This window comes from Rhineura floridana, chromosome 19 (assembly GCF_030035675.1).
Source record: "Rhineura floridana isolate rRhiFlo1 chromosome 19, rRhiFlo1.hap2, whole genome shotgun sequence".
Classification (NCBI taxonomy): domain Eukaryota; kingdom Metazoa; phylum Chordata; class Lepidosauria; order Squamata; family Rhineuridae; genus Rhineura; species Rhineura floridana.
In genome coordinates, this window is record NC_084498.1 from 28,584,469 (window position 1) to 28,611,125 (window position 26,657).

Here is a 26,657-nt window from a genome sequence, read left to right on the forward strand (position 1 = left end):
GCACCAGTGGGGTTTGTATGTGCCACTTTTCAAGTTTGGTGCCAATGCAATGAAAGCCCTGCTGGGATCGGCTACCCTCCAGAGATCCCTCCAAGTCTATTCAGTCGCTGCATGATCAGCTATACTGGAAAGTCTGAAGTGAGCGGTTGCAGATTCCAGTGGGCATGCAGACATGTTTTTGCTCTCAGCCTCCAGCGTCACAGAGAGGGTTCCAAGCAGCCTTCAGGAAAGCAGATCTCCCATCACAGAAAAGATAATAGTTTATTTTATTTATATCCATTTTTTCTACAACATTTTCCTTCACAGCCATATACTGTCCAAGAATTGTATTCAATGTTAGGCCTACTCAGAGTAGACCCATTGAAATGAATGAACATGACGAATTTAGGATCATCAGTTTTAATGGGTCACCTCTGAATCACACTTAGCTGCCTGCAACCCAAAGTAAATAATCGTATTAACCCCCTCCCTCCCAGCCATTTGCAGTCAGAGCTGTTGGGATGCCAGAGCTTGGCCCAGAGGGGCACAAGACAGGGGTGCAGTCGTCCAGGGCCACAGACCCATTACTTGTTTGGCAGCAGGGTCCCAGCCAGGTCCCTATGTATGAGCCAATCAGCATGAAAAGGAGTGTGACAGTCATGGAAAAGAGTCTTTCTCCTTTCATGCTGATTGGAGCCAATCAGAGTGAAAGGAGGCGAGTCAGCCACTGAGAAGACTCTTCTCCGTAGTTAACACAGCCTCCCCTTTCATGTTGGCTGGTAGAAAGGGTGTGTGGCTGTGCTGGGGGCGTGGCTCGACTACCATGAAGGGACCCTGCACTTCTGAATTTGCCACTACACTACTGGCAACAGCCTGGGTTGCAGGTAGTGCTCAGCCAGAGGTAAGGGGTGTGCAGCTGTCCTTGGACTCCGAGCCCCATCAGTCCTAGCCAGCATAGCTGATGGGCAGGCGTGACGGAGGGTGCCGTCCAGCAGCAACCTCCAGAGGGCTGCATTTCCTCCCTCTGTGCTAAGCCATGATTTGCTTAACCAACTATGAGTAAACAGGTCATCCCACAGACAAACAAGTAAACCATGACTTGTTTTCTCCAAAATTTGATTTGTTTCCCAGATGCTCTTGCCTTTGTAGTCTGGTGTGCTTCTTGGGTGGGGTGGTTAAATAAACATGGTTAAAGAAGGTTCAGATGTAACACCAACCCATAGGTAAAAGCAAACCATTGTTCATCAGCCAACAGCAAATCATGCCTTCAGACTATGATTTGTTGGGAGTAATCAAACCTTAGATAACCTGCCGGTTAATGCTAAGCCATGGTTTAGAGTTATGAGCAAACCAGTTGTTGTCTCCATCCAGCATGGGCCCCAGAAGCTGAAGCTGCTCCCTCCTTTATTCTGGTTTAGTGCAAGTTATCTTTTGGGAGATTCAGTCCAGTTCTTCCTTGTTGCAGGAAGCGCCTTTGGGACTCAGCAACTGGGGAATTGTATTTTTTGGTGCTGGAACAAGTTAGCACCACGACATAAAGGGAGACATGCAGCCACAGTTCCCAGGCAGCAGAGAGGGTGGAAAGAGCCTCATCTCTCCTGGGAAATAGCGTAAACTGGTGGTGATGAAAGCCAGGCGCAGGCCACAGTTTTCTTTGCATCAACAGCACAGCTGGTGACACCTTCCCTTTCCCCCTCCAGAAGTGAAGATTCTTCAACTGGAAGGTTAAAGCCTGGTGCAAAGTATGGTTTCCTTAGGAAAATTATTTTCAGCAGGAAGAACTTGTTTCTTTCCATAATTTAACTTATTAAACTCTGCTGTAATTTCCATTATGGATTTCCCCTTTGTTTCTGGGAGGAACAGGTAGATGAACATTCCGGAGGCAGCCAGGATTCCCATGAAAATCAGAAAGCAGAAGGGACCGAGATATTCCTGAACATAGAAGGAATGGAAAGTTAGAACTTTTTAAAAAGGGGGCTTAATTATTTATTAAATTTATTACTATTATTATTATTATTTATTAAATTTGCTAGTTGCTTTTCTACACAAATATGTAAACGGAAAATGCACATTGCTTTTTCAAAACATTCAGATACTTAGCCGGTGTATAGCTCAGTAGAGAGCAGGCCTCTGCAGCAGAATGTTTAGGAAGCAAACAGGAGGAGCCTCATCAATGATATCCCATTTTTCACTTGGAAGTAATTGTGATTCAAAATAATTGTCACCATCACTATGTATCTAATGCTCTGCTACAGGATTGTGTGCAACTTGGGGGCTGTTGGCAGTGGGCTCTCTTACCATAGTGAATGGAAAGATCATCCCAAGCAGAAAGAGCCCCATCCAGTTGACAAACCCCACAATCACAAAGGCCGACGGGCGGAAAGTCTGGTTGAAGATTTCAACCATCACAGATATGGTGGCTCCAGCTGGTGAAGACAGAGAAAAATGAATCCATGCAGCAAGCCCATTCCTCGGGGCTTATCCACTTCCCACATGATGTGGGGATAAGACATTTGTGTCCATATTGGGTGGGGGGCTGGTGAGAGGCTTGCTCCAGGGGTGCAACTCACCCCCACAGACCAGTCATTCTGGAGGCCCAGAGCAAGGAGGGCTGGGTGGGCCGGATGTGGCCTGCTGGGATTGTGCAGTTTCCCCCCTCAGCCCCAACCCACCGATCTCAGGCTCAGTAGCCCCCTAAATGGGCATCACCCAGGAGCCTACCATACCCTCCCCCGCCAAGGCAGGGGGCTCAGCAGGATTTGGCACAGCAGAAGCCAGTCGCTTCCACACGGGCACCAGCTGTCTCCCCTGTGCTGGAGGCCAGGAGCTGTTGGATACACAACTAGGCAAGGGAGGAGGCCATACATGAGGCGGGGGGGGGTTGCACCAGACCCAAGGGCTGAAGCCTCTTGCCCAGCAGTGCGCAGGGCAGACTTCTCCAGGATCCGCGTCCCTCTGAGCCGGCTCCTTGGGGGAATTTGGCCAGGGCTGCCACGTGCCCAGGGCTGCCACGTGCCCAGGGCTGCCACGTGCCCAGGGCTGCCACGTGCCCAGGGCTGCCACGTGCCCAGGGCTGCCACGTGCCCAGGGCTGCCACGTGCCCAGCACAGAGGTACTCACAAGGTCCAGCCCCATAGAAGAGGACAAAGAGGAAGATGAGGACGACGCTGCAGTGGTGCATCCAGAAGAAGCGGTGCTGGAAAGAGAGAGAGGCCCTTTGGTGGGGGGGTCCTGCCCCTCTGGCTGTTGCCAGCTCCCTGAGGCCCAGAAGCCAGGCTCCCCAGCCTGGCGGGGAGACTGACACCAGCCCCACTTACCTGGAGCGTGAGGGTTGTTGTCAGCAGGGCCAGCACCGCGACCATCGCCGCGTAGCCTCCCCAGAGCAGGAGCCTCCTGCCGAAGCGCTCGATGAGGGAACTCTGGAAGGCAAGAGAAGGGCCGGGAGGAGGGTGGTCCAGCCCCCATTCCAGAGGAATCAGGGAGAGGGGGGACCCCGACAGCTGCCCTTCTGCAGATGCCCCATCCCCGCGGGACTTACGCACAGGATGGAGGCCAGACACTCGCAGAGCCCCACACCCAGCGCCAGGTACGGCACGAGCTCCTCTTCAAACTTGGCCGTGCGGAAGACTTCGAAAGAGTAGAAGTAGATCTGCGGGAGGGGGTGGGCAGGGTCACATGACACATCCGCGCAGGGACTCCCACCCCCCTGGGCTCACTGCTAGGGGGGTGTTGTAGGATCGCCCCTGACAAACGGCCGGCTTTGGGCACTCTGCGCCTTGCCTGGCATGGGTGTGTGGGGAGCGAGGGGCCGTGGTGTGCCCCCTCCTCCCCACAGGGAAGGAGCAGGCTCTCCTTTGCCAGGGCCCCAGGCCGCGCAACTCTCTGCTGCCGATGACCGAGAGGGCGCAGGGACTCAACTGCGTTGATGCCACACAGTTGCAATGTGCTCATGACGGTGAGCATCAGGTACAGCTGCCAGCGCAGAGCCCGGCTCTGCAGCACCTCGCGGACCCGCAGGCTCTTGGCGCCGATGCCGGCAGCCTTCTCCTTCTTGAGGTCCTCAATCTCCGCTCGGTGGTCACTTTCGCCCCAGAGCTGCTGGATGGCTGCAGAAGGGAAGAAGCAGAAGGCTACATCCACCCCACCTGCCCCCACCTGCCCTTGGACCAGCTCACATGGCCCATTCATAACTGGCGTTTGGGTGGATTAATCGGGGGCTGAGAGTTCACAGCCCACTTTTTGGCGGGGGGCTAGTTTGGTTCTGGTGTCTTAATGAGAAGTGATGAAAGACACTATTGAAGGAGGCCTCACATTTAAACCATGAACGGGAGCTTTTGTACATAAAAATTGTCCATTATTTCACACTTCTTTCAATACCTCTGAAAGGTACATAGGTTTTAGGTGGTATACCCATTTATTTAAATGTAATCAATTATTTAGTTAACAGGCAGGTGTTGAATCAACTGAAAGAAAAGTTCTACCAGGGCTGTGGAGTCAGAGGCGGAGTTGGTAGAAATGTACCGACTCCAACTTCAAAATAAAATTAATAATTTATTTTTTTTTGTTTTAATGTATTTTAAGGTCTTTTTATGATGTCTTAAAGTGTTCTTAGCATTTCTGTTTGCCGCCCTGGGCTCCTGTTGGAAGGAAGGGCAGGATATAAATCTATCCATCCATCCATCCAGTCGAAGGTTTATTTATTTATTTATTTTATTTCATTTTTAAACCGCCCATAGCAAATAGCTCTCTGGGCGGTGTACAAAAGATTAAAAGTACAGAAATACAAAATATCACAATAAATAAACTGAAACAAAGAGATTTAAAATTGTAACATTAAACGCTTTAAAATGCCTGGGAGCATAGCCAGGTCTTAACCTGGCGCCGAAAAGATAGAAGCGTCGGCGCCAGGCGTATTTCTTCGGGGAGGCTATTCCACAATTCGGGGGCCACTACAGAAAAGGCCCTAGATCGAGTAACTGTCCTCCGGGCTTCCCGATGGGTTGGTACCCGGAGGAGGGCCTTAGACGCTGAGCGAAGTGACCGGGTCGGTTCATAGCGGGAGAGGCGTTCCACAAGATACTGCGGTCCCACGCCGTGTAAGGCTTTATAGGTCAAAGCCAGCACCTTGAATCTGGCTCGGAAGCAAATAGGTAGCCAGTGCAAACGGGCCAGAACAGGTGTTATATGCGCTGACCGGCTGGTCCTCGTCAGCAGTCTGGCTGCTGCGTTTTGCACTAGCTGAAGCTTCCGAACTGTCTTCAAGGGCAGCCCTACGTAGAGCGCATTACAGTAATCCAACCTAGAAGTTACCAGAGCATGAACAACTGAGGCGAGGTCATCCCTGTCCAGATAGGGGCGTAGCTGGGCTACCAACCGAAGGTGGTAGAATGCATTCCTTGCCACCGTGGCCACTTGCGCCTCCAGAGACAAGGAAGGATCGAAAAGAACCCCAAGACTACGAACCTGTTTAATGTACCGACTACAACAATTACTGTCTTTCCATATATAAATGCAAAATGGTATGTTACTAATGTGGCCAGTGTGGATGTAGCCTCCCTCTGTCCACTGAGCTGTGGGCAATTCTCGGGTACAAAGTGGCAGGCCAGGAGGGGGCACTGCCTCCACACTGGCCCTTTACCCTGCTCTCACCCTCCTGCAGTCATTTGCTTTTTTTTGCAGAGGCAGCTTCATGGCCTTTCTCCTTTGAATTCAAGAATTGCAGATGACTTACAAAAGCCCTGAATGACTTGGGACCTACTTACTTCAAGAAGCTGCAACAGAGCTCAAATGTCATCTACTAAAGAGTGGTCAAGCTTCTACAGTAGAGACTCAGTGAACTTTAAAAGAAACAAAATGACCACGACCCAAGATTGGTTTGTCCCCTAGAGGAGGACAAAAAACTGTCCAGTCTACAATGACAGTGTGGCCTGGTTGCCTTGACAGATGAGGTATGGTTTTTAAAATCTACTGTTTTTCTTAATAGACTTTACTTCATGGTCATGGTGGCATCAACAGAAGTTAATACTTTGTGTATTTTCTTTGGAACTATTCTTGAATACTTTAATAGCTCATATGCTCTCCTCTTGAGAAATCTCCTTAAGCCTTGAGATGTCTCCCCACAATGCAAGTTTAAAAAATGACAAGAAAAAATGAGAATGTGGCAGAAAATTTCAAGACTTAGAGAAATTATTTTTGTTTTGGATTTTTTAAACTGATCTAACACATTTCCTTCAGTTATTAATCATCTTAAAGGGTGCCTGGGCTTTAAATTATTTGGACTTTGAAGTAAATCTTGGCTAAAATCTTTTTCCATTAAAAAACTAGGTCTTCACTATGCACAAGCATAAGAGGTAAACAAGTCATTAACAGAGAAAATATTGGTTTAATGAAGGCTACATTTAAACAAATATTTTCTTACTCTTCCAAAGCTAAAGACAATGTCAAAGCATTGTTTTTAAATTGTTTTTTGTGTTTTAAAATTTGTATATTTGTTTTTATTGTTTTTAATTGCTGTAAACCACCCAGAGAGCTTCGGCTATGGGGCGGTATATAATTGTAATAAACCAATAAATAAACCGGAATTTTGGTGATGCAAGGCTACACAAATTATGCCTCTTTGATCTGACGCACGAGAGAGCAACTCCATGTGGGCCATGTAGTTTAGAATGGTGTCCTCTGACTGGTGGTGGCTTTCCAAGGTCTTAGGCAGGCCTGGTGCCACCACAGGGGCAGCCCAACAACGCCCTCTTCAGGACTCCCCTTGCCTTCCTCTGCTGCTGGGGGCAGAAGTGCCTCCTCCTCTCCCCCCCACCCACCATTTGCAGGGAGGTCCCCCCCATCTGCTGATAGAGCATTTTATAGAGGAGGAGATTAGAGTCTCATCGACCTTCTTGGACCCACATGCACACTTGCAAGTCAGAGCCAGCCTGCTGCTGCCAACCGGAGTGGCGTTCTACCTTTCATGAAGGCTTCCTCGTTGCCCTTCTGGATCAGAAGGTAGGACGGGGAGTCTGGGAACCAAGGGAGGCTCAGCAGCTGCATGACCGCCGTGAGCCCACTGGACGCCAGCAGCAAATGCCACCAGGATTCACTTCCTAACACTTCCCTGCAGAGAAGAGGAGGAGGAGGAAGTAATTGCGGTCCTCCCAGTAGCAAAACAAAGCAACAGTAGTACAGGCACCATCCCTCCTCTGAAAGCAAGATGTTCTTTTGAACATACCCACTTTGAATTGATTTTATTTTTTATTTAGCACTACTGAAGGCTCGAAAGGCTGCCAGCACCGTTGTTCTGGAGCTGCCTTCAGGCTGCCCTGAGGCTGCTGCCCTTACCCAAGGCCAATCACTTGTCCCGAGACTTTCCCTAGTGTCAAGAAAACAGCCACGGTGGCATTGGTAAATCCACGCAGTTTCTTTGGTGAAATCTCTCCCACGTATTGAGGGTGTATGTTAAAAGAAAACCCTTCAAAAAGGAAAACACAGGGAAGACAACAGTGAAATCTCCTGGTTTGAAGGCAACACAAACCAAGGATTTCAGTGAATGATTATTTGCAGCCATTGCACCCAACTGGAAAATGGTTCAGCATCTAGCCAGGTCATGTCTCTGCGTGGCTTGAATACTTCCCCAACACACACACTTGAGCTCACACATCAACTTGGGGTGAGTTAAATTTATTCCAAGTGACCTGAAAGGGATCTTGCGAAAGAAAGCAAGGGAAGCCTTGCAGGATGATCCCCTCTGTATAAACAACGGTTCTCAATTTGTAACATCCCCAATGAACCACAGCCCCCACCTTCCTGGAACTTCTGATCATGAACACAAAGCCACAGGAGGGTTTTAATGACTTTCATGAGTGTCATGAGGATGACCAAAGTGTTTCCTACGTACCAATGCCAATTCCATAGAGAAAGCGCCCCAGGAGGATCATCTCAAAGGATCTGGCCATCTTGCTGAAACCCATGAAGAGTGCAGCAGCCAGCATGATCAAGTTGGTGAACATTTGGCACTTCTTTCTGCAAAGGAAGGAGGATTCAGCAGGAGAAAGATGTGCAAAGGCCCCTGTGCCTGCACAACAATTTGCTCCCACCAACAACACCATGATGCACCTGCCAGCAAAGCTCGTATTTACCTCGTGGCATGACTGGTAGTGATTGCAGTTGATTCCTTATCAAGTGGGAATGCAAACACAGTGTCAGCAGGTCAGCTGTGCCAGTCATCTTGCCAAGAGCAAGGAGCTCCTGACCTGTGCTCTGATCAGGGGCAAAGTGCAGCAGAATTCTCCTTGCTTCTTGGTGAGATGACAAAACACATCTGGACTACTAGTGAAGTGGTGACACAAACATTCAGGGACAGGTGGCCTACATTCAGTGTAAGTCACTCACAAACAGCTCTCCATTGCCAAACTCGTTGCCATTGTCATACCTTAGGACCTGCATATCAGCTGCTAGTGACTGGGCACATGCAGAGAGCCTTCCTTTCACAGTGGACTAATTGCCACTGAATGTGCATCTGTGCACATGCCTCAGGCAAAGGGCAGAGATGTCTAGACATTTTCAAAAAGGAAGGGACAGTTTGCAGCTTATTTTACAATTCTATGGAAGCATGAATTGCCTCAACAGGGGATGCCTGTTTTGTTGGTTTTGGTAGGACCGAGATGACCAAGAATAAATGACTCCTTTTTGAATTAAGCCACCCAGCTTCTGTCTAAGGCAGGCGGCAGGTTTCAGGGAGGGCTGAATCCCATGTTTAATGGGTCTACTATTGAGCATAATGTATGGAAGCCACATCACACATGCACTACTTATGGGAAGACTTACTTCCTGTATTTTGTTGTAAGATACCCGCAGCAAACACTTCCCAAGAGTCCTCCTATGCCGTAGATGGAGACAATAAAGGACCATAGCAAGAGGATGGTCTCCTGAGGGAGGAGAGAGCCATGACGCTCCAGCCAGGTTTCGTTGATAAACTTTTTAATATGCTGTGGACAAAAGATGTATTAGTTCCATTTGTTTATTAAACACATTTTATTTGTATGCTGTTTTTTCATAAGCTTATCGTCAAGACAATGTATAATACAGATTTCAGCAAAAAGTATAACAGTTCTGTGCAAAATGTAACAAGGTCCTCTTGTGGATAAGGAATTGGTTAAGAAGCAGAAAGCAGAGAGTAGGAATAAACGGACAGTTCTCCCAATGGAGGGCTGTAGAAAGTGGAGTCCCTCAAGGATCGGTATTGGGACCTGTACTTTTCAACTTGTTCATTAATGACCTAGAATTAGGAGTGAGCAGTGAAGTGGCCAAGTTTGCTGACGACACTAAATTGTTCAGGGTTGTTAAAACAAAAAGGGATTGCGAAGAGCTCCAAAAAGACCTCTCCAAACTGAGTGAATGGGCAGAAAAATGGCAAATGCAATTCAATATAAACAAGTGTAAAATTATGCATATTGGAGCAAAAAATCTTAATTTCACATATACGCTCATGGGGTCTGAACTGGCGGTGACCGACCAGGAGAGAGACCTCGGGGTTGTAGTGGACAGCACGATGAAAATGTCGACCCAGTGTGCGGCAGCTGTGAAAAAGGCAAATTCCATGCTAGGGATAATTAGGAAAGGTATTGAAAATAAAACAGCCAATATCATAATGCCATTGTATAAATCTATGGTGCGGCCGCATTTGGAATACTGTGTACAGTTCTGGTCACCTCATCTCAAAAAGGATATTATAGTGTTGGAAAAGGTTCAGAAGAGGGCAACCAGAATGATCAAGGGGATGGAGCGACTCCCTTATGAGGAACGGTTGCAGCATTTGGGGCTTTTTAGTTTAGAGAAAAGGCGGGTCAGAGGAGACATGATAGAAGTGTATAAAATTATGCATGGCATTGAGAAAGTGGATAGAGAAAAGTTCTTCTCCCTCTCTCATAATACTAGAACTCGTGGACATTCAAAGAAGCTGAATGTTGGAAGATTCAGGACAGACAAAAGGAAGTACTTCTTTACTCAGCGCATAGTTAAACTATGGAATTTGCTCCCACAAGATGCAGTAATGGCCACCAGCTTGGATGGCTTTAAAAGAAGATTAGACAAATTCATGGAGGACAGAGCTATCAATGGCTACTAGCCATGATGGCCGTGCTCTGCCACCCTAGTCAGAGGCAGTATGCTTCTGAAAACCAGGATGTTGAAACCTCCCCCCATCAGCTCCCCCTACTTCTGGATTTACACACTTTATTGCTTGATGAAATGCACATTCATGAAGTTGACCTGCAACTTATGGGGCATCTTGACTCACTTTTGTGGACTGTGTGAACGACAATTCCCTTAGAATTTATCCATCTCACTAGTGAACTCCATCAAATTTAGCCATTTTACAAATGTTTGATTCCTAGATACTATGCAACAGATATGCATACCGCACAATTTTTCATTTAATGTGTCATCTGTGCCCTTGACTTATTGGCTCTGCACATATTTCTAATCCTTGTTTTGCACTTCTGGCACATTGTACTAGTTGGGATGATGGTAGATTGATAGCAGAGCCTCATATCAGTTGCGGGAGCCTGGGCCTACCTGCTGCTAGAACTCTGCCCCTGATGTGGAGCCAGCCAGCCAGAGAGTGGTCTGTCCCCTTGTGCAGCTGCCACTTCAGGTTGGTGGAAGGCTCATAGCTCAGTAGGTGGAGCTCCTGATTTGCATGCAGAAGGTCACAGGTTCAGTCCCTAGGCTGGGCTGGGAAACACCCTGCCCTGAAACCCTGAAGAGCTGCTGCCTGTCAGTGAAGAGACAACACTGAACCAGACAGTCCGTCACGCACTGCAAGGTGCTTTCCTCCAGCTTTGGAAGATCCAGTTCAATAAATGCAGGGTAGTCTTTTACTTACCAGGGAGGGGTAGTTGATCACAGAAATATGGAATCCGTATGGGAAGCTACCACCTATTCCTAGCACAAGGATCATTTGGAACAACCCCCGGTACTGAATCTGTGAAGACAAAACACGTTATTCAGAGCCTGCTATCTGCCTGCTAGATGCATTCCCGGTATTTCCTGGTGGGAAACAGACACAGACACGGTTCTCTGAGAATAAATTCTGCAGAACTGGCAAATGAACAAATCTGATGTATGCAATGTATAGTTTCATTTAAAAAACAGATGAGGCAATTAATTCTATAGCACATTATGAACAGCTGGTCAATAACAGGTTAATTTTTTAATAAAAAGAAGTCTATAATGATCTGAAAAGCTTCATGGTGTTGACCAGCTGCCTCAGGCATTCCCCAAGTGGCATAAGTCCTCTTTTGTCTGGGATGACGCAGTGGTGGCTGCTGCCCATTGGAACTGGGGGGAGATGGGAGGCGGGGCTCCCAGGGAGTAGGCGGAGCCAGAACCAGTGGCAGGCGGGGCCATCCTGCTGCCTGCTCAGTTCTGCAAGGGCAAAACGGAGACGGAGGAGAAGGAGGCAGCTGACAGTTAATGCTGCCCCACCCCCCCGCTTGACTGGCTGTGAGCGACAGAGGGAAGGCAGCTGCCGGACTGGCTGAGGTCAGACGGAACGAAGTTGGCGAGGCTCTGCTCCATTCGCCCTGGAGGGCCACCTCCACTGGGACCGGTCAGTCCTGGGCGGTGTTTAAGGGAGGGCGGAGGGACAGCCGAAGACAGCAGCGTGTCCGCATCAAATATTAACGCCAGGCAAGACCATTTACAATCAAGGGGAAATGCCCAAACCAAAGAATTCTTTGCCCGAGACGTTATATTTTTTATCCCGATATCTGCTGCCCTCTAGTGGCTAGATCTGGGACTAGGTCACATCTCTTTAGGATGAAACTATTAACCGCAGACATTCTCCCTTGAGAAGAAAAAGCGATGAAGGAATTCCAGCTGTTCCGGTCAGGAGAAAACAGGCGTTGATCTGTATGAGTAGGACCCTCCAAAGAAGGAGAGAGCTGCATTCCCAGAAAGCAGCTCTATTCATAGTCACTTGCAGCTGGTACATTGTAAAGCTCGAGAGAGAGAGACATAAGTCTGTGCAGGGAGGAGTTCTCTTAAAAGTTCCTCAGAGTGGGCACCAGCTCAGGCACCCCCACCCCAGGGACCTTGAGCAAATTGCTTTTTCAGACTATAGGAAAATGGTAAGAAACAGCTCACCAACAATCAGGTACTCACCAGGTCAGAGAAACAGCTGGCCATCTCCTACGGGAGGGGTGCCGGTCTCTCAATGGTCTTGCTCCTTGCACTCTTGCAGACACCATCAGCAGGTACCATTTAATTGAAGTTAAAAATTACTACGCAGGTTTTCAATTAATGTATTAATTTTGTTTCTGTGCAAAGTTCGGAACTGCTGAGTTAAATAGATCAACCAACATGTCCACATCCAATTACATGATCAAAAATTAGTGAGCATTATGTGAACGCCCTTGGAGTTGGGAAAGGGGATTTGCTTGTTGGCCTTTGGAATCTTCTGATTGTATAAATTCTGTTTGGCTGCAATTCATCACAGGGAAAAATAAGTTAATTGTAAACAGTAGTGTAGTGCAAATTAAGGAGTGCAGGGTCCCTTCATGATAATCACAGCCACACCACCTCACAGTCATGCCCCTACTAAGATTATAGAACCTTCTATGATCATAGCATAAGCTGGCCAGGTTTGAATATTGCTTTCTGCTTCTCTAGCCTTTTCCCGCAACAGATGTTCCTAGGAGCTAAACAGTATGAAAGGGGAGTGTGTTAGTTACTGTCTTCTCAGTGCCTGACTCACTGCCTTTTGCTCTGACTGGCTCCAATCAGCAGGAAAGGTCAAGGAAGCATGTTAGAAGACTCTTCTCAGTGGCCAACACACTATCCTTTCACATTGATTGGCTCATCGGATGCTGGAGAGATGGGGAGTCTGCTGGAATCTGGCTCCCAAAAAAGTAAGGGGGCTAAGGCCCCCCTGAGACCCAAGATTACTACACCCCTGACTGTAATTGGAGATAGAACTATATGCCAACTGTAGGATGCTGTTGATAATAAGCTACCCTCAGATATTGTATGTGGACTGACAGCTGCATCCTATAGACCCATCCATAACTCAGAGTGCTTCTGGATAGCAACAAGCTTAGAGTCCCCCCCCCTGCTAAAACTACACTATATACCACTGCTAGTCCTCTTCAATGTTGATAGTGTGCTATAGAGTTAGTATTGCATTTCATAGAATCGTAATAGTTGGAGGTCCCTTGAAGGGCATCTAGTCCAACTCACCACTCAGTGCAGGAAACAGAGAGCTAGAGCATCCTTAGCAGACAGCTGTCCAGCCTCTGCATGAAGGTTTCCTTGTCACATGCTCGTATTTTCCCCTTAAATGCAGAAGTTTGCATTTTGTTTGTTTCAGCCCCGTTTTCTCTATCTGCCACCAGATTTATAGAATTAGTTTCACTAAATATCTGCAAAAATGCTCTTCCAGGATGAGTGCAATCTCATGTAAATTAAATGCCTTAGTTTGTACGCACAGAATTGCAAATATACCCAGTTGCAACTGCCTTCCTTCTGTGGGTCTTGGTTACACAGCTCAGTACTCACTAAACGTTCAGGTTTTTCCTCTTTTGCACACACAGCCGGGCTTTTGCCATTTCTTGCCCACCTTCTCCTGGCCCTTTTATTATTCAGGAGGTCGGGCCAATAAGCTACCCATTTCCTGGTTGGTAAGGGTTGGGGGTTGGCGGTGGAGTGGGGTCTGTGCCACAGTCCTTTGAGGGAAGAAGGGGCCAGATGAAAAGGAGGACAGAGTAGGATGTTACTTGCTTCTAGCAACTCCAAACAGGGCCAAATTCCCCCCCACACACAGAAAGCAGCAATTCACAAGCAAGGGAGGCCCTGCAGGCCATGAAGATGGAAGTTACTCCTCATAGAGCTACAACTTTCAGCATCCTTAACAAAATAATCTTAACTAAGGAGGTGTCTGTGACACAAGAGACAGGCCTGCAGTGGCCAACTGCCTTGGAAGGAGGGAGGGAGGGAGACTAGTGCTTGGGGGTCGGAAGGGGTCACCTGTCTGTGAAGCAGGAAAGGGAGAGCAGAGAGACAGGAGGTGGCCCAGTCCACTGCTGGCTTTGCTGCCCCCCAGTATGTGATTACCCCAGAGGGAATGTGGCCCTGGATGCAAAAAAGTTCCCCACCACCCCTGATCTAGATAGCCAGTCTCGTCCAAGGTTTTCGGCAGCTTCGTGGAAGGCACCCACTCAGACAGGCTCCTGCTGGAAGGAAGGGCGGGATATAAATCTAATAAATAAAATAAATATTAGCAACTGGCAGGCAAGGGATAAGGGTGGAGGTGCTGTCAGGGATCAGTGACTGGTTAAAGAGGATGCAGAGATAAGGAATTAATGGAGTGTTTGCACAAGGGGTAAGAGGCTGGCTCCCCCAATGATCTGAACTGGAACCAGCGCCTTCTGACTTGTTCATAAATGACCGAGTTAGTTAGTGATTTTTCCTTAAGAGTTTTCTTGATTGCTTCACAGGGCAATGTCCTATGAAGGTGGCTTACAAATGTAATACAACAAATTCCACAATACAATAAAGGGACACAGTTAAGACGCATTGCAAAAATCAGACAAATCGGCAACCTCTCTTTTAAAATATCCTTTAGCCAAGCTAACAAAATAATCAAAAGACCAGCCCAAAACAACCTAGAGGCCACAATCTTAAAGTCACCTGCATTCTTCATCACACAGCTCAGCCAAAAGTAGCCTGGAGGAGGCCATCAATGGCAGGACCAATTGTGTACCCCTTGGAAGGAACATCAGAAGCTGGGGGCCAGCCCTGGAAAGGCTTTGCCCCAGTCTCACTGGTCTCAATGATCAACTGTTGTTCCACTACTATTTACAATTATTGATCTGCCCACACCTGTTTGAGGCTTTGCCTCTTCTGCTGCTTCCTGTGGGCCAGAGAGCAAGATCAGAGGCAGTTTGGCTTTGGACAGAATCCCAGTTGCTGGGGAATAGCAGCAGGGGGGCTTTTGCACTCAGGTCCCGCTAGCAGACTCCTCATGGGGGCATCTGGCTGGCCACTGTAGGGAACAGGATGCTGGCCTAGATGGGCCCCTTTAGCTTGACCCAGCTGCAGCCAAGCTCTTCTGATGTTCTGATATGTGACGTTTGAATCATAGCTTGGTGCAGAATACACACTCTTCTGTGAAGTTTGTTTCTAAGGTGAGAATCTGCTTCTTCTTAAAATTAAGTTTATCAAACTCTTCTCTGATTTCTAGGATTGATTTCCCCTTGGTCTCTGGCAGAAAGAAGTAAATAATGAATCCAGAAATGTAAAGGGCTCCCATGAAGATGAGGAAGCTGAACTGATGAAGACGTTCCTAGGGGGAAAAGCAGACCCCGTCCCCATAGAATTATAAGGCAAGTATTCATCAGTTCCTGCCAAGTAGACTTTGCTTCTTGGGCAATTTCCAGGCAGATCCTATGGAACTGCAGCTTCCAAGAGGCCAAGCCACAGGATTTGGCACATATTGCAAACCTCACCCCATTCTGCAAGCCTCTTTCAGCAAAGTGCAGCAGCCTGGCAGCTTATTTCCCTCCATCTACCGGCTGAAAAAGCAGGGGGATGGGGAGTAGATCCACTCGGAAAGTAATCACTTACCACAACAAATGGGAAGAGCATTCCTATCACAAAGATTCCAACCCAGTTTAAGACTCCACCAATCACGTAGGCAGATGATCGGGAGGACTGGTCAAAGATCTCCATCCTCAGAGATGCTGCCGCCCCAGCTGGGGAGGAGAACAGAGATCAGTGCTGCTTCCGCCGTTCCTCCGGATGGAGAAACTCTCCCAGCACACCTGATGCAGCAGTGGCCATTTGGCTTTCAATACACACACTCCTGCTTGCCATGGCTTCATGGCACTCAAATAATGGTGGCTGCTGTGAGCTGAAACGTGGCCATTTTGTTAGGGGTGGGGGGGAAAGAGGAGAACCATGGAGATGAAGCAGCCTGGAGCTGAGAGGTAGCTAGAAGAGGCTGGTGGTGGGGCCTGGTGACATGAATGGAGGGGGGGGCAGCCAGCCAGCCCTCCCCTCCAAATCTGGGCTTCTGTCTTCCGGAGGTTGTGACCTTTAAGCACTCCTCCAAGCTCTTTTCCTACCACATTGCCTCTAGAAGGAACGTGGAAAACACAGAAAGATGCGAGATATTCTTGTGCTAGAGGGTGAATTGGTGTAACCCCCTGTTGCCTGGCTAGCCTAAGCCAAGGATTTCTCCACACATCTGGACGGTTGTTGCAGCACTGCAAAGACGTACACATGCTGCTTTCCATGTGCAGGATCCAGAGCCAAAGACATCCGGGAGCAAAGCTTCCAAAATGCATGGCGACATTCTTCACTATGTTGGATGCACACTGAAGCAGTTTGAAGCAGCACCCTCCTGCCAAAGGTACAAGTGCAGGCAATCTCCCAGCCTCCTGGACCCACTCAGGTAGCCCAGTGTACATTATTTTTGGATACAATTTATTTTGAGCGCTGCTTTGAGTGGGAAAGCAATCTATAATATAAATAAGTGCCCTATAGCTTACCTGGACCAATTCCAAAGAAGATTACAACGCAGAAAATCAGGAAGAGGCTGCAATATGGCATCCAGGAGAACCAAGGCTAAAATGAAAGCACGTTTTAATTCATGAGATTTCTTGAGGAAGCTTGTTGCGAGGGGATGGATCTCTTCTGTCCTTAGACCATAAAGCAGCCTTTCCCAACCAGCGTGCCTCCAGATGTTGTTGGACCACAACTCCCATCAGCCTCAGCCAGCATTGCCAGTGGCTAAGGCTGATGGGAGTTGTGGTCCAACAACATCTGGAGGCACACTGGTTGGGAAAGGCTGCTGTAAAGGTTGCAGAGCAGCTTTTAAATTGTCTTTTGGGGGAGCTGACAGGAGACAGGAGCATCCATTTGGGAAGAACACTCATTGGGCACTCAGTGTCTCAGGGCAGAGATAAGGTAGAATGTGGCAACAGGCTGTTTTGGTCTTTGGGGCCTCTCTGAGTCTATATCAGGCAAGCTGAGCATCCTTCTATGCCCTGAGCCTGCCCAAACCCCAGCTGGGCCTTTGGTGCTCCTCACCAGAGCTCCCACCCAAATGCATCAGGCAAGAGGAACACCTGCTTTCTCAAGCAAATATTGTGCAGGTGCTGGTGCTTCAATCCTGGTACTGCTGCCCAGGGGGAGGACAGTGGTTTCAGCACACTGGAGAGCACCCAGAGAGCAATTTGCTCCTCTTACAAAGACCAGAGGGGTAACGGAGGCCCTGTGAGTCTCTCCACCTAGCCACCCCTTCCTAAGCTCACACCTGAAGAGTGTGAACACTTAAAGGGCCGATCCTGGACTGAGGACGGCGGCTTCACTTTCTTTCTGTGGCCTCCCTCCTGGGCACTCCCTGGGCTTCTGGGCAGGTGTGATGCAGCAGAGGAATGTGACTCAGGAGAAGGGCATCCATGAGTCTCTGGGCTCAGGTTCTGTAGGACCACCAGCCTCAGGTGAGCCTCAGGAACCAGATGCAGATCCTCAGACGGTGGTACAGCAGCCTCAGATTCAGCTGACTCTTCTCTGGCTCGGAACCAGAGTCAGTCACAGCCGAGTTTGATGAGAGACTGCTGGCCACATCTTAGGTGAAGGGCTGATAGAGAAATATCCTGACACTGCTTTTTGCTCTCTTACCTGCAAGGAGATTGTCAGAGTGACAGCAGCCAGCACAGTAGCCATCAGCCCAAAACCTCCCCATAGCAGCACCTTCCTTCCAAACCGGTCAATGATGAAGCTCTGGGAATAGAAAGGACAGTGAAGGTGCTCTGGCAATATCGGCCTAGGCCAGTAGGGGGCATACTTAGGCAAGTGCTGGGGCCGTGCCAGGGTCCACTACTGCTGATGCCATCATTCTGAGGGGGTCCCTCTATTCTTTAGGGGGGCTCTGATAAGAGTGCTTGGGCCACACATCTGGACATGTCAGCACTGGACCTATCTCAATTTCCCCACGATGCAATGCCCTGAGACATACGCGTCCTGGGCATTGCATGGTCGGAAAAGTAACATGGTGGCAGCAAGTGTGCATTGTGGAGCTGCCACTGCAGGGAGCACTTTACCTTGGGCTCCCTGAAAACTGCTGGTGGAGCCATTCTGCATTTGCCCTCATCAGCCTTGCAGTCCTGAAACTGGAGAGGGGGCGACTGGCGAAAGGGGCAAGCACCACCGAGGCCCCGTCTCCTCCTGGATTATGCAGCCCTTGGGGGGGAAAGTGATCCATGGACTGGAGGTGAGGCATGCAGAAGCTGGTGTCTCTAATCCATTTGCCTCAGGTTTTGCTGTGGCTTCAAGATGCATGCTTGGGGTGCATTTTCCCCAATAAGTAGCCCTGAATGAAATATACACCCCTTAGCGCAGGGGGCAGAACTGGACACTTGCAGCCCTCAGATCAATTTCAGGAGTAGGACAAACTGAGGTGGCAGAGAGAAAGAGAGGGGGAAGAGAAGGAGGGGGCCCTGCCCAATTTTGGGCTTGGCTTCTGCCCCAACCGTAGTCAGCAGGCGGCAGCCCAACAGATTATCCCCAAGGGAGCATGGCCCTCTCTCCAGTGAAAATGACCCCCAGTACTGCCTTGGTGCCCGACACACAAGCCTCGAGGAGATCCGCCTCTGGGTGAAGCGCGTCAACCCTCTCTGGCTCAGCTCGGCTCAGCTCCCATTTGCGAAGGGACATTGTTGTTGGAAGTGTGGCAAGATCAACTCCTATTTGGTTCTTGCGCATACCTGAGAGGGGGGAGGGAGAGGGGGGTCCTCCAGCAGGCATGGCTGCCTGTTCTTACCTGGGCTCCTCCCTCTCCTGTCTTCCTTCCTTGTAAACTGACCCACTCAGGAGCTGGCCTCACTTCCAGCCTTTCCTTCCTCTCCTCAGATCAGCTGAGGAAGAGCAGAGATCTCCCCTGAAGCACGAGGGCAGCAACTGAGCCTGGCCATTGCGCCTGCGACCTTGTGAGTCGGCTGGAACTAGAGCCTTTCCCATCAGGTATGCACTTCTTGTAATAAAGTAGCCCTTCCTTATTTTCAACAAGTCTAAAGTCTCAGTGACTCAAAGCAAGAGGGATGCTTGCTTTTGCCAAGCTACCCCCCTGCACAGAAATGCTGAGCATCTCCCTTGCTGAGCCCCTGACTCACACAGACGACAGCAGAGAGGAGCTCACTGAGGCTCAGGCCCAGAGACAAGTAGGGGATGTCTTCATCATCAAAGCCAACTGTGTGCAGAACTTCAAACGTGTAGTTATAAATCTGAAGGGAAGAGAGAAAATGCGTGAGGAGGAGCCACGTCCAGTGAATCAGCGCTGCCTCCAGAGGTCCTGAGCCATCTCTGTGGGAGGGAGGCAGGCGAGGCCCAACCCGAGGCGGCACACAGAGAACTCTGGCCTCCTGGGACATGTTGGAGCAATCAAAACTTTGGCAGAAGGAAAATGAACAAACTGCCCAGACTTGAGGGAGAGCTAACCTTGGAATGGCTGTCAGTAGGTACCAGGGCACAGATTTAATCTGAGGCAGCTCATACCTCCTGGGAGAAATATTTCAGTTTGAATCTTTGGTTTTTCTCCTGCTCCTTTCCTCTGAGTTTGTTAGAGGAAGGTGGTTTCCTGGGAGGAACACGCAGGTAATACTCAACCACATGAATGCCGCTCAACTGCATGGCCACCACGACCAGGACGAGGAAGAAAAGCTGCCAGCGCAGGGCCGGTGCCTTCAGCAGCTCCAGGACACTCTTGCTCCTGGTGCTTCTTTGCAGGGCGGCCTGCTGCTTCCTGAGGTCATCAAGCTCTGCTTGGAGAGCCAGAGAGTCCCCCCAGAGAGTCTTCATGGCTGTGAAGGAGAGGGCAGAGACCCTCATGTCACTTTCTCTGCTACAGCAGCCAAGGCCTCTGTGGGAAAGCCAGGCAAGATGGGGGGCTCTTCGTACATGAAGGGCTCCAGCGATCACGTCAAGGAAACCCAAGGCCCAGCCAGTGGCAGACAGGGCCCACCCAACCTCCCACACATAAGTGGGATTCCTGGCCACATTTTCTCCAGCGCCAACCTTGCCTTGCAGATGAAGCTTACATCATCTGGTTTGGAATAGTGGCACAGAGAAAAGGAGTGCTTGTGCAATGCAAGGAATAATCTAACAAAGCAATTTAGATAATTCAACCAAATTAGCAAAGCTACATCTCACATGGGAAGGCAAATAAAATAAAATAAAATTTGACAAGAATCTGTAGGCAATCTGACTCGGATAAAATATTTTTCTACAGTCAAATGTGATCTGTTCAGTCCCTGAAAGTGAGGAAAAGCCCACTCCTCCGGCATCTCCAAGGGAAAAGTCTTTGGGCTTCAGGTCTGCCCTGCCAGCATCTGGTTATCATGTGGCCCAGTTAACATGCCAAATTAAATACACATAAGTACAGAAATCAAATTCTCTTTTCAAACTCATGAGGCTCTTTATACCCACAGAATGTTTCACAGAGGCTATTCCACAATATAACCATTTCTAGTAGAACAGAAAGAGCCCAGTTACCTTTCAGGCATCCTTCCTCATCTCCTTTCTGCAAGAATAGGTGAGGCGGAGATTCAGGGAAGAAGGGCAAGGTGAGCAACTGGATCGAGGCAGCAAGGCCAGTGGAGGCCATCAGCAGTGGCCACAGTGAGGCACTTCCCAGGAGCTCTCTGGGCAAAGCAGACCAGAAGACACACGTGATGTCCCCCCAGAGAGCCAGGGGTGGCTTTTGCTGGCCACCCGATAGAGCAGCACCCTGGAACTGGTCTACAGCAGAGGCACATGCAGATCTGCTGCTGTGGAATTGGCATATTATCATGCGTGGAAGGGGAAGGATCCTCAGAAGACCCACCACGCAGAAAGACGTTATTGCCCTCTGGACTGCAGCTATCAATTGGGGAGGGAGGCAGGGGAGGCAGCATCTGAGCAGGAAGGCAAATGTGTGGTTCTACCTTTGTCCCATAACTTGACCAAGGACTTTTCCCAGGCTCCAAAAGACAGAGGCAGTTGAATTTGCAAATCCACGGAGCTTTTTAGGGGAAATTTCCCCGACGTACTGAGGGTGGAGAGGGATGCAGATACCTTGAATTGAAGGCAGACACAGGCGGTTAGGATCAGAAGAACCAAAACAGCAGGACTGGGGAGGAGCGATCCATGTCTCAGCTCTGTGGGATTCCTGCTTATCAAAACTGTCTCTGGGAAGGCTGCCCAAGAGCTGCACACCATGGAAGCCGACTGGGGCTGGAGGGGATAAAATCTGGGGGGAGGGGAGGGAGCTGAAAGAGCTGGAGATCAAGGGGTCTGGCTGAAGCAAAGGGCCAGTATTTGGGGCAGGCCAACCCCTTTCCCAGAGTTCCTCATTCAGGCAGCAGGCTGGAGGAATCAAGCCTTGCCAATGAATAAAAACCAGTTGTGAGAAGTGCGTACCTGTGCTGATGCCACTCAGGAAGCGTCCCACCAGGATCAGCTCGAGGGACTTGCTCATCTTACTGAAGCCCATCAGGGAGGCACTCGCCAGCATGGCCACGTTGTTAGCCACGAGGCATTTCTTCCTGTCGAAACAAGGATGGAGAAGAACCTCAGAAGAATGCTGCACCAGCTGCAGTTGGGTCAGACCACATGGAGGCCATCTAGACCAGCCTCCTCTTCTCACAGTGGTCAGCCAGATGCCCCAACGGGAAGCCCCCAAGGAGGACCCGAGTGCAACAGCAACTCCTGAGGTTTCCAGCAACTTGTATTCAGAGAGGCATCCTGCTGCCGACTGTGGAGGGACAGCAGAGCCCTCATGACTAGTGGCCATTGATAGCCTTATTCTCCATGAATGTATCTAATCCTTTTCCAAAGCTACCCTGGCTGGTGGCCATCACATCATCCTGTGTGGGCAAATTCCACAGATGAAGAAGACTTAATTAAATTTATATCCACCCCCTTCTCCCAAAGGGAATTTAACTGTGCTGTATGAAGAAGTACTTCTTTTTGTCTGTCCTGAATCTTCCAACACTCAGCTTCATTACAACTGTGCCAAGACGGCTCCCCATCCAGACAGAGTTCTGCAGTGGCCTTTTCTGGCATTTCAAGGGACGTCAGGAGAAGGTGCCAAAGGGAGCCCTGAAATGCCCAGGCAGGCACCGCAGAGAGTGCACACACCAAGCGGCTCCCCTTCCAAGCCTCACACAATGCCTGCCCACCCATCTGATGCCCCATGAGGACTTGGCTTCCCTGTTCAAAGCAGCAGAATTATTTCTAATAGGAAAAATCACGTTCAGCAGTAATGTGGAGATGGTGGGTGAGACTTCACTGCCTGCAGATCCCAGATGAGCAAGATCCAGGCATGGTTATTCAGAGCACACAAGCTCAAAGGTATTCTCTTGGATAGCCTTACCTCTTCCATGGCTTCCTTGCCTAGGTGACAGCATCTCCTGACCTGCCAATGGAAGCCAGCAGGAAAACTGCCTGTCCTGGCAACCAGATTGGCAAACGCCTCTGCTGCCTTGGGGGGCTGACACCTCCCTCCAATGGAGCCCCGGCCAACTAATTCACAGCACGTTGCCTTGTGGCTCCAACTGGCTCTCCACTGGCAATTTATGTTTCAAGCTTAGACATACTTTCCAAATTTTGTAGTCAGGTATCCACTGGCCAGAGTACCCAGGAGTCCTCCTAAGCCAAAGATAGACACGACCAAGGCCCACAGCAAGGTGAGGGTTTCGGGGTGGACAGGGAGCCCAGAGCGCTCCAGCCAGGAGTTGTTGATAAACATTTTCACATGCTGGAAAAGAGGAAACATGGTTCACTGCAAGATGGTAGGAACGTTGGCAGCTGGGGTCGAAACGCAACAGGAAGTAAATGGCAAAGACTCCCTGACTGATGGGGGAAAGGATTGCCTATAACGATCTGGAGGCCACACATCTGTCAGTGCTCCAGTCTGAAATCGGTTATGTGGAAATAAAGGCCAATCCAAGCATCCAAAGGTATTTGGTCGATGCAGTGTTTGGCTAAAAGCAATTGTGGGGCTGCATGGGCCACATTCTGCCCCATTTTCAGGATACAATAGAGGTCATCAGGAGTTTTGGAGTGCATTTTCAGCAATATGCTGATGATACGCAGCTCTACTTCTCCTTTTCATCTTCTTCAGGTGAGGCTGTCGATGTACTGAACCGCTGCCTGGCCGCGATAATGGACTGGATGAGAGCTAATAAACTGAAACTCAATCCTGACAAGACTGAGATGCTGTTGGTGGGGGGGTACTCTGCCCAGGTGGTTGATGTCAGACCTGCTCTGGATGGGGTTACACTCCCCCTAAAGGAGCAGGTCCGTAGTTTGGGGGTCTTATTAGATCCGCTCCTGTCACTTGAGGCTCAGGTAGCCTCGGTGGCACGGAATGCGTTCTACCAGCTTCGGCTGGTAGCCCAACTACAACCCTATCTGGACAGGGAGAACCTCGCCTCAGTTATTCACGCTCTGGTAACCTCTAGATTGGATTACTGTAATGCACTCTACGTAGGGTTACCTTTGAAGACGATTCGGAAACTTCAGCTAGTGCAGAATGCTGCGGCCAGAGTTCTTACTGGGACAAAGAAATTCGACCATATAACACCTATTCTGGCCCAACTGCACTGGCTACCTATATGTTTCCGGGCCAGATTCAAAGTGTTGGTTCTTACCTATAAAGCCCTTAACGGCATCGGACCGCAATATCTGATGGAACGCCTCTCTCGCTATATACCTACCCGTTCACTGCGCTCGACATCTAAGGCCCTTCTCCGGGTCCCAACTCATAGGGAGGCCCGGAGAACAACAATTAGATCTAGGGCCTTTTCAGTGGTGGCCCCCGAATTATGGAATGCCCTCCCAGATGAGATACGCCTGGCGCCTTCTTTGTTACCTTTTCGGCGCCAGGTAAAAACCTACCTCTTCGCCCAGGCATTTTAAACTTAAATTTAATTTAATTTTAAACTTAACTGTAACTGTATTTTTATTTTGTTCGTATTTTAATTTTGTTTTTAAATATGTTTTATATTGTATGTTTTAATCCACACTTGTTCGTTTTTAAATGTGGTTTTATTTTGCTGTACACCGCCCTGAGAGCTTGTTGCTATAGGGCGGTTTAAAAGCGTAATTAAATAAAATAAATAAAAATAAATAATATTCAAGTGTGTGTCCATGATTCTTGCAAAGGCAACACCTTGGCAGAGCATTTTGGGTGAGCTTTAGGTGTCTCTGCAGCTTCTACCCACCACTGAAAGAGGGGTTTTTACACCAAGTTGCTTCTTACCACAGATGTGTAGGTGATCATAGTCCCCTGAAAGCCAGCCTGGAGCGACCCACCAATTCCCAGAACAACGATCATGAGGAGCAGTTTCTGGTGCTCAATCTGGGGAGACACAGAAATCTCCTACTCAAAACCCAGTTTGTGTGCAAGAAAGGCTCTGTTCCTTTCACCTCAGCTCACTTCAGGTTAGAAAGAGACTGGGGCATGTATGTGGGGGCTCCCTGTGCTGGATGGAATTGCTTTGCAGCACAAAAATTACACGGCTCAAACCACATGATTTCCCATGTTAAATGGGAAGGTGAGATAGAGCAAATATCTAGCACCAAACTGATTCAGGTGAAAATTCATTTTAAATTCCAGTTAATCATGCAACATATTTGGAGTAGGGAGAGGACAGACAGCTGGGTCTTCGGGAATGGACAAACAAACCTTCTGACTTTGTCTTTACCCAGAATCTATGGACTTGTGCAGCTACAAGTTTATGCTGTGATGGAAATGTAGTGATGAGAGGACTGACTCGTCCCCAAGTCCTTCACGGGAACTGACAGAATCAGTTGCCTGAAGAACTGAGGAAATAGTCAGGAAGACTAATTCTGACATTACTCCCCACCCCTCTCCCCATGATGTACATCTCGTGCACTTCCAGTCGCACCTGTGGAAGAAGGAGGCTGGAGCAGGTTGGAGCTGAGGGATAACTTGAACTCGGGTTCCTGAGTTCACAGCAAAAGTCCAACTCCCTTGACAAACCAGCAAGCAAGAGAACTCCACCACAGGGAATGCGAAGCAGGCTTGTGTGTGATTTGAAAGTTGTCATAACTGACACCTCCCCAGCAAATGGTGATGGGTTATTAAAGGTGGAATATCCGTAAGTCAAGCAAGTCAACAAGCAAGCCAAGCCTTACTCACCAAGTCCCAAAGGGAGCTGCCCATCTCTGCGCAAGAGCTTTCGTCCTCTAGGAAGTCCCTGCTGCTGCTGCTGGCACTACCACCTCCTCACAGGGTGGGCTGCCGGCCCTGATTCCGAGGTTACTTCATCCTGTTTTGTTTGGCCTGACACCACCGGCCCCAAGATTAATGGTTAATTTTGCATGTTATCATTACGCTTGATTCGTTTCAGTGACTGGAAGAGCTCTGCAGTCAACTGTGCTTACTTGTGTGTGTGTCATGGCTTGGGAATGTTTACTAAAGTGTAACCGCTCATTGAAGTGCAGAGAGGGATCCAGGCATGCATCCAGGCAGTGACCCCACTTGCTACTTTAACCCCCACTCTGCCCTCATGGTATTAACTCATCAAGCCTGACACTTCACCTTTTGCTGCAGGTGCTGTTGCAACCTCTGTGGCTAACCTGGGATTGTGTAAGAAGCGGGGGGGGGTTCTTTTCACGGTGGGAAGTTATGATGTCATTTATACTTTTATTATTGCCAGACTACTGTTTATTTGTTTATTATTAAATTTATATTTTGCACTTTCCTCCAAAGGAGCCCAGGGCCCCGACACGTCAGTACTAAAACAATATCCTAAAATAGCCTTCTAAAGGAACTGTTGCTTTACAATTGTGTTTGCAACAGAAGCCTATTTTCTGATGTAGCCCAACAGCACCACCTTGAGTGACTATGATTCAGCATCCTTTGGACCTCCTGAATAGGAAGATATCTTGGGGTTTATTTCCATGTACATGTTCTCAGGTTAACCCCTTTTATACCATAGCCCAACTGGTTGGAACTGACTAGTCTTTTTTGTAATGTACAGAATCATTAAAGGAGATGGATGCAGCCTCTAAATAAATTCCTGCCACTCACATCAGAGGTGGAGCTTCTTTTGCAATTGGTCCAAACACTAATCTATCTTAGTTAAGAGCCAGTTTTTATTTGTCTCAAATTCCCAGAAACATGCAGCATCTCCCTCAGTCCCCTTATCTCCTTGGAACCATCCCTTCAGGTGACCAAAGATGGTCACTCGCTCAGGACCCCTTTTCTACATCTGCCTTCATTATCTTAAAAAGGTGTTTCTCTGGGGTGGACGGTGGCTATTTTTCCTGCTGATATGGCTGGTGCTTCTGTCGAAGCCCTGGTCACTCTGTGGGATTCAAATATTTAGTTATTTATGCATTATTTGATTTATATCCCACCCTTCCTTCCAGCAGGAGCCCAGCGGGCACTTGGCCTAAGCCCACCAGAGACCCCTTCTCCCTCTGAGCTGAAACTGGGCAGCAGCTAATGGCTTGAACACAAGTGGAGGAAGCCTCTAGCTGGATCTGACCAAAACCAGGTTACAGCTCGTTGTGGAGCCTCTTCTGTGGCAGTGACATGGTGAAGACAGGGGTCTTCCCTGCTGTCATTGTATCTTCCTATTGCCACCCAGTGGCGCTTGTCTGGGTGGTTAGAGGGA

At 48.9% G+C, this 26,657-nt stretch overlaps 2 protein-coding genes across 2 annotated transcripts; both read right to left on the minus strand.

Moving 5' to 3' along the window:
• Nucleotides 1-242: 242 nt before the first annotated feature.
• Nucleotides 243-11,296, minus strand: LOC133373406 (solute carrier family 2, facilitated glucose transporter member 11-like). Its single transcript, XM_061603090.1, has 11 exons — nt 10,853-11,296; nt 8,794-8,954; nt 7,865-7,989; nt 7,309-7,438; nt 6,936-7,084; nt 3,898-4,085; nt 3,518-3,628; nt 3,297-3,398; nt 3,100-3,175; nt 2,278-2,405; nt 243-1,911 (listed from the first exon to the last, which is right to left on the minus strand). The coding sequence occupies exons 1-11, from the start codon at nt 10,925-10,927 to the stop codon at nt 1,705-1,707; spliced, it is 1,452 nt and encodes a 483-aa protein (XP_061459074.1). The 5' UTR covers nt 10,928-11,296; the 3' UTR covers nt 243-1,704.
• A 3,672-nt stretch (nt 11,297-14,968) lies between these two features.
• On the minus strand, nt 14,969-25,198 carry LOC133373486 (solute carrier family 2, facilitated glucose transporter member 11-like). Its single transcript, XM_061603298.1, has 12 exons — nt 25,175-25,198; nt 24,272-24,370; nt 22,605-22,765; nt 21,427-21,551; nt 20,952-21,081; nt 20,521-20,669; nt 19,525-19,829; nt 19,143-19,253; nt 17,653-17,754; nt 16,518-16,593; nt 15,592-15,719; nt 14,969-15,310 (listed from the first exon to the last, which is right to left on the minus strand). The coding sequence occupies exons 1-12, from the start codon at nt 25,196-25,198 to the stop codon at nt 15,104-15,106; spliced, it is 1,617 nt and encodes a 538-aa protein (XP_061459282.1). The 3' UTR covers nt 14,969-15,103.
• Nucleotides 25,199-26,657: the final 1,459 nt, after the last annotated feature.

Excerpts from the sequence above, each read along its gene's own strand:
- LOC133373406 (XM_061603090.1), bottom strand. The coding sequence starts at position 10,927 with ATGATCCTTGTGCTAGGAATAGGTGGTAGCTTCCCATACGGATTCCAT. Across the intron at positions 7,990-8,793 it reads CTTACAACAAAATACAGGAA|AAAGAAGTGCCAAATGTTCA; the intron begins GTAAGTCTTCCC and ends CTTCCTTTGCAG. Across the intron at positions 7,085-7,308 it reads GGACAAGTGATTGGCCTTGG|GGAAGTGTTAGGAAGTGAAT; the intron begins GTAAGGGCAGCA and ends TCTTCTCTGCAG.
- LOC133373486 (XM_061603298.1), bottom strand. The coding sequence starts at position 25,198 with ATGGGCAGCTCCCTTTGGGACTTG. Across the intron at positions 22,766-24,271 it reads TGATCACCTACACATCTGTG|CATGTGAAAATGTTTATCAA; the intron begins GTAAGAAGCAAC and ends CCTCTTTTCCAG. Across the intron at positions 21,082-21,426 it reads CCTGAGTGGCATCAGCACAG|GTATCTGCATCCCTCTCCAC; the intron begins GTACGCACTTCT and ends CTTCAATTCAAG.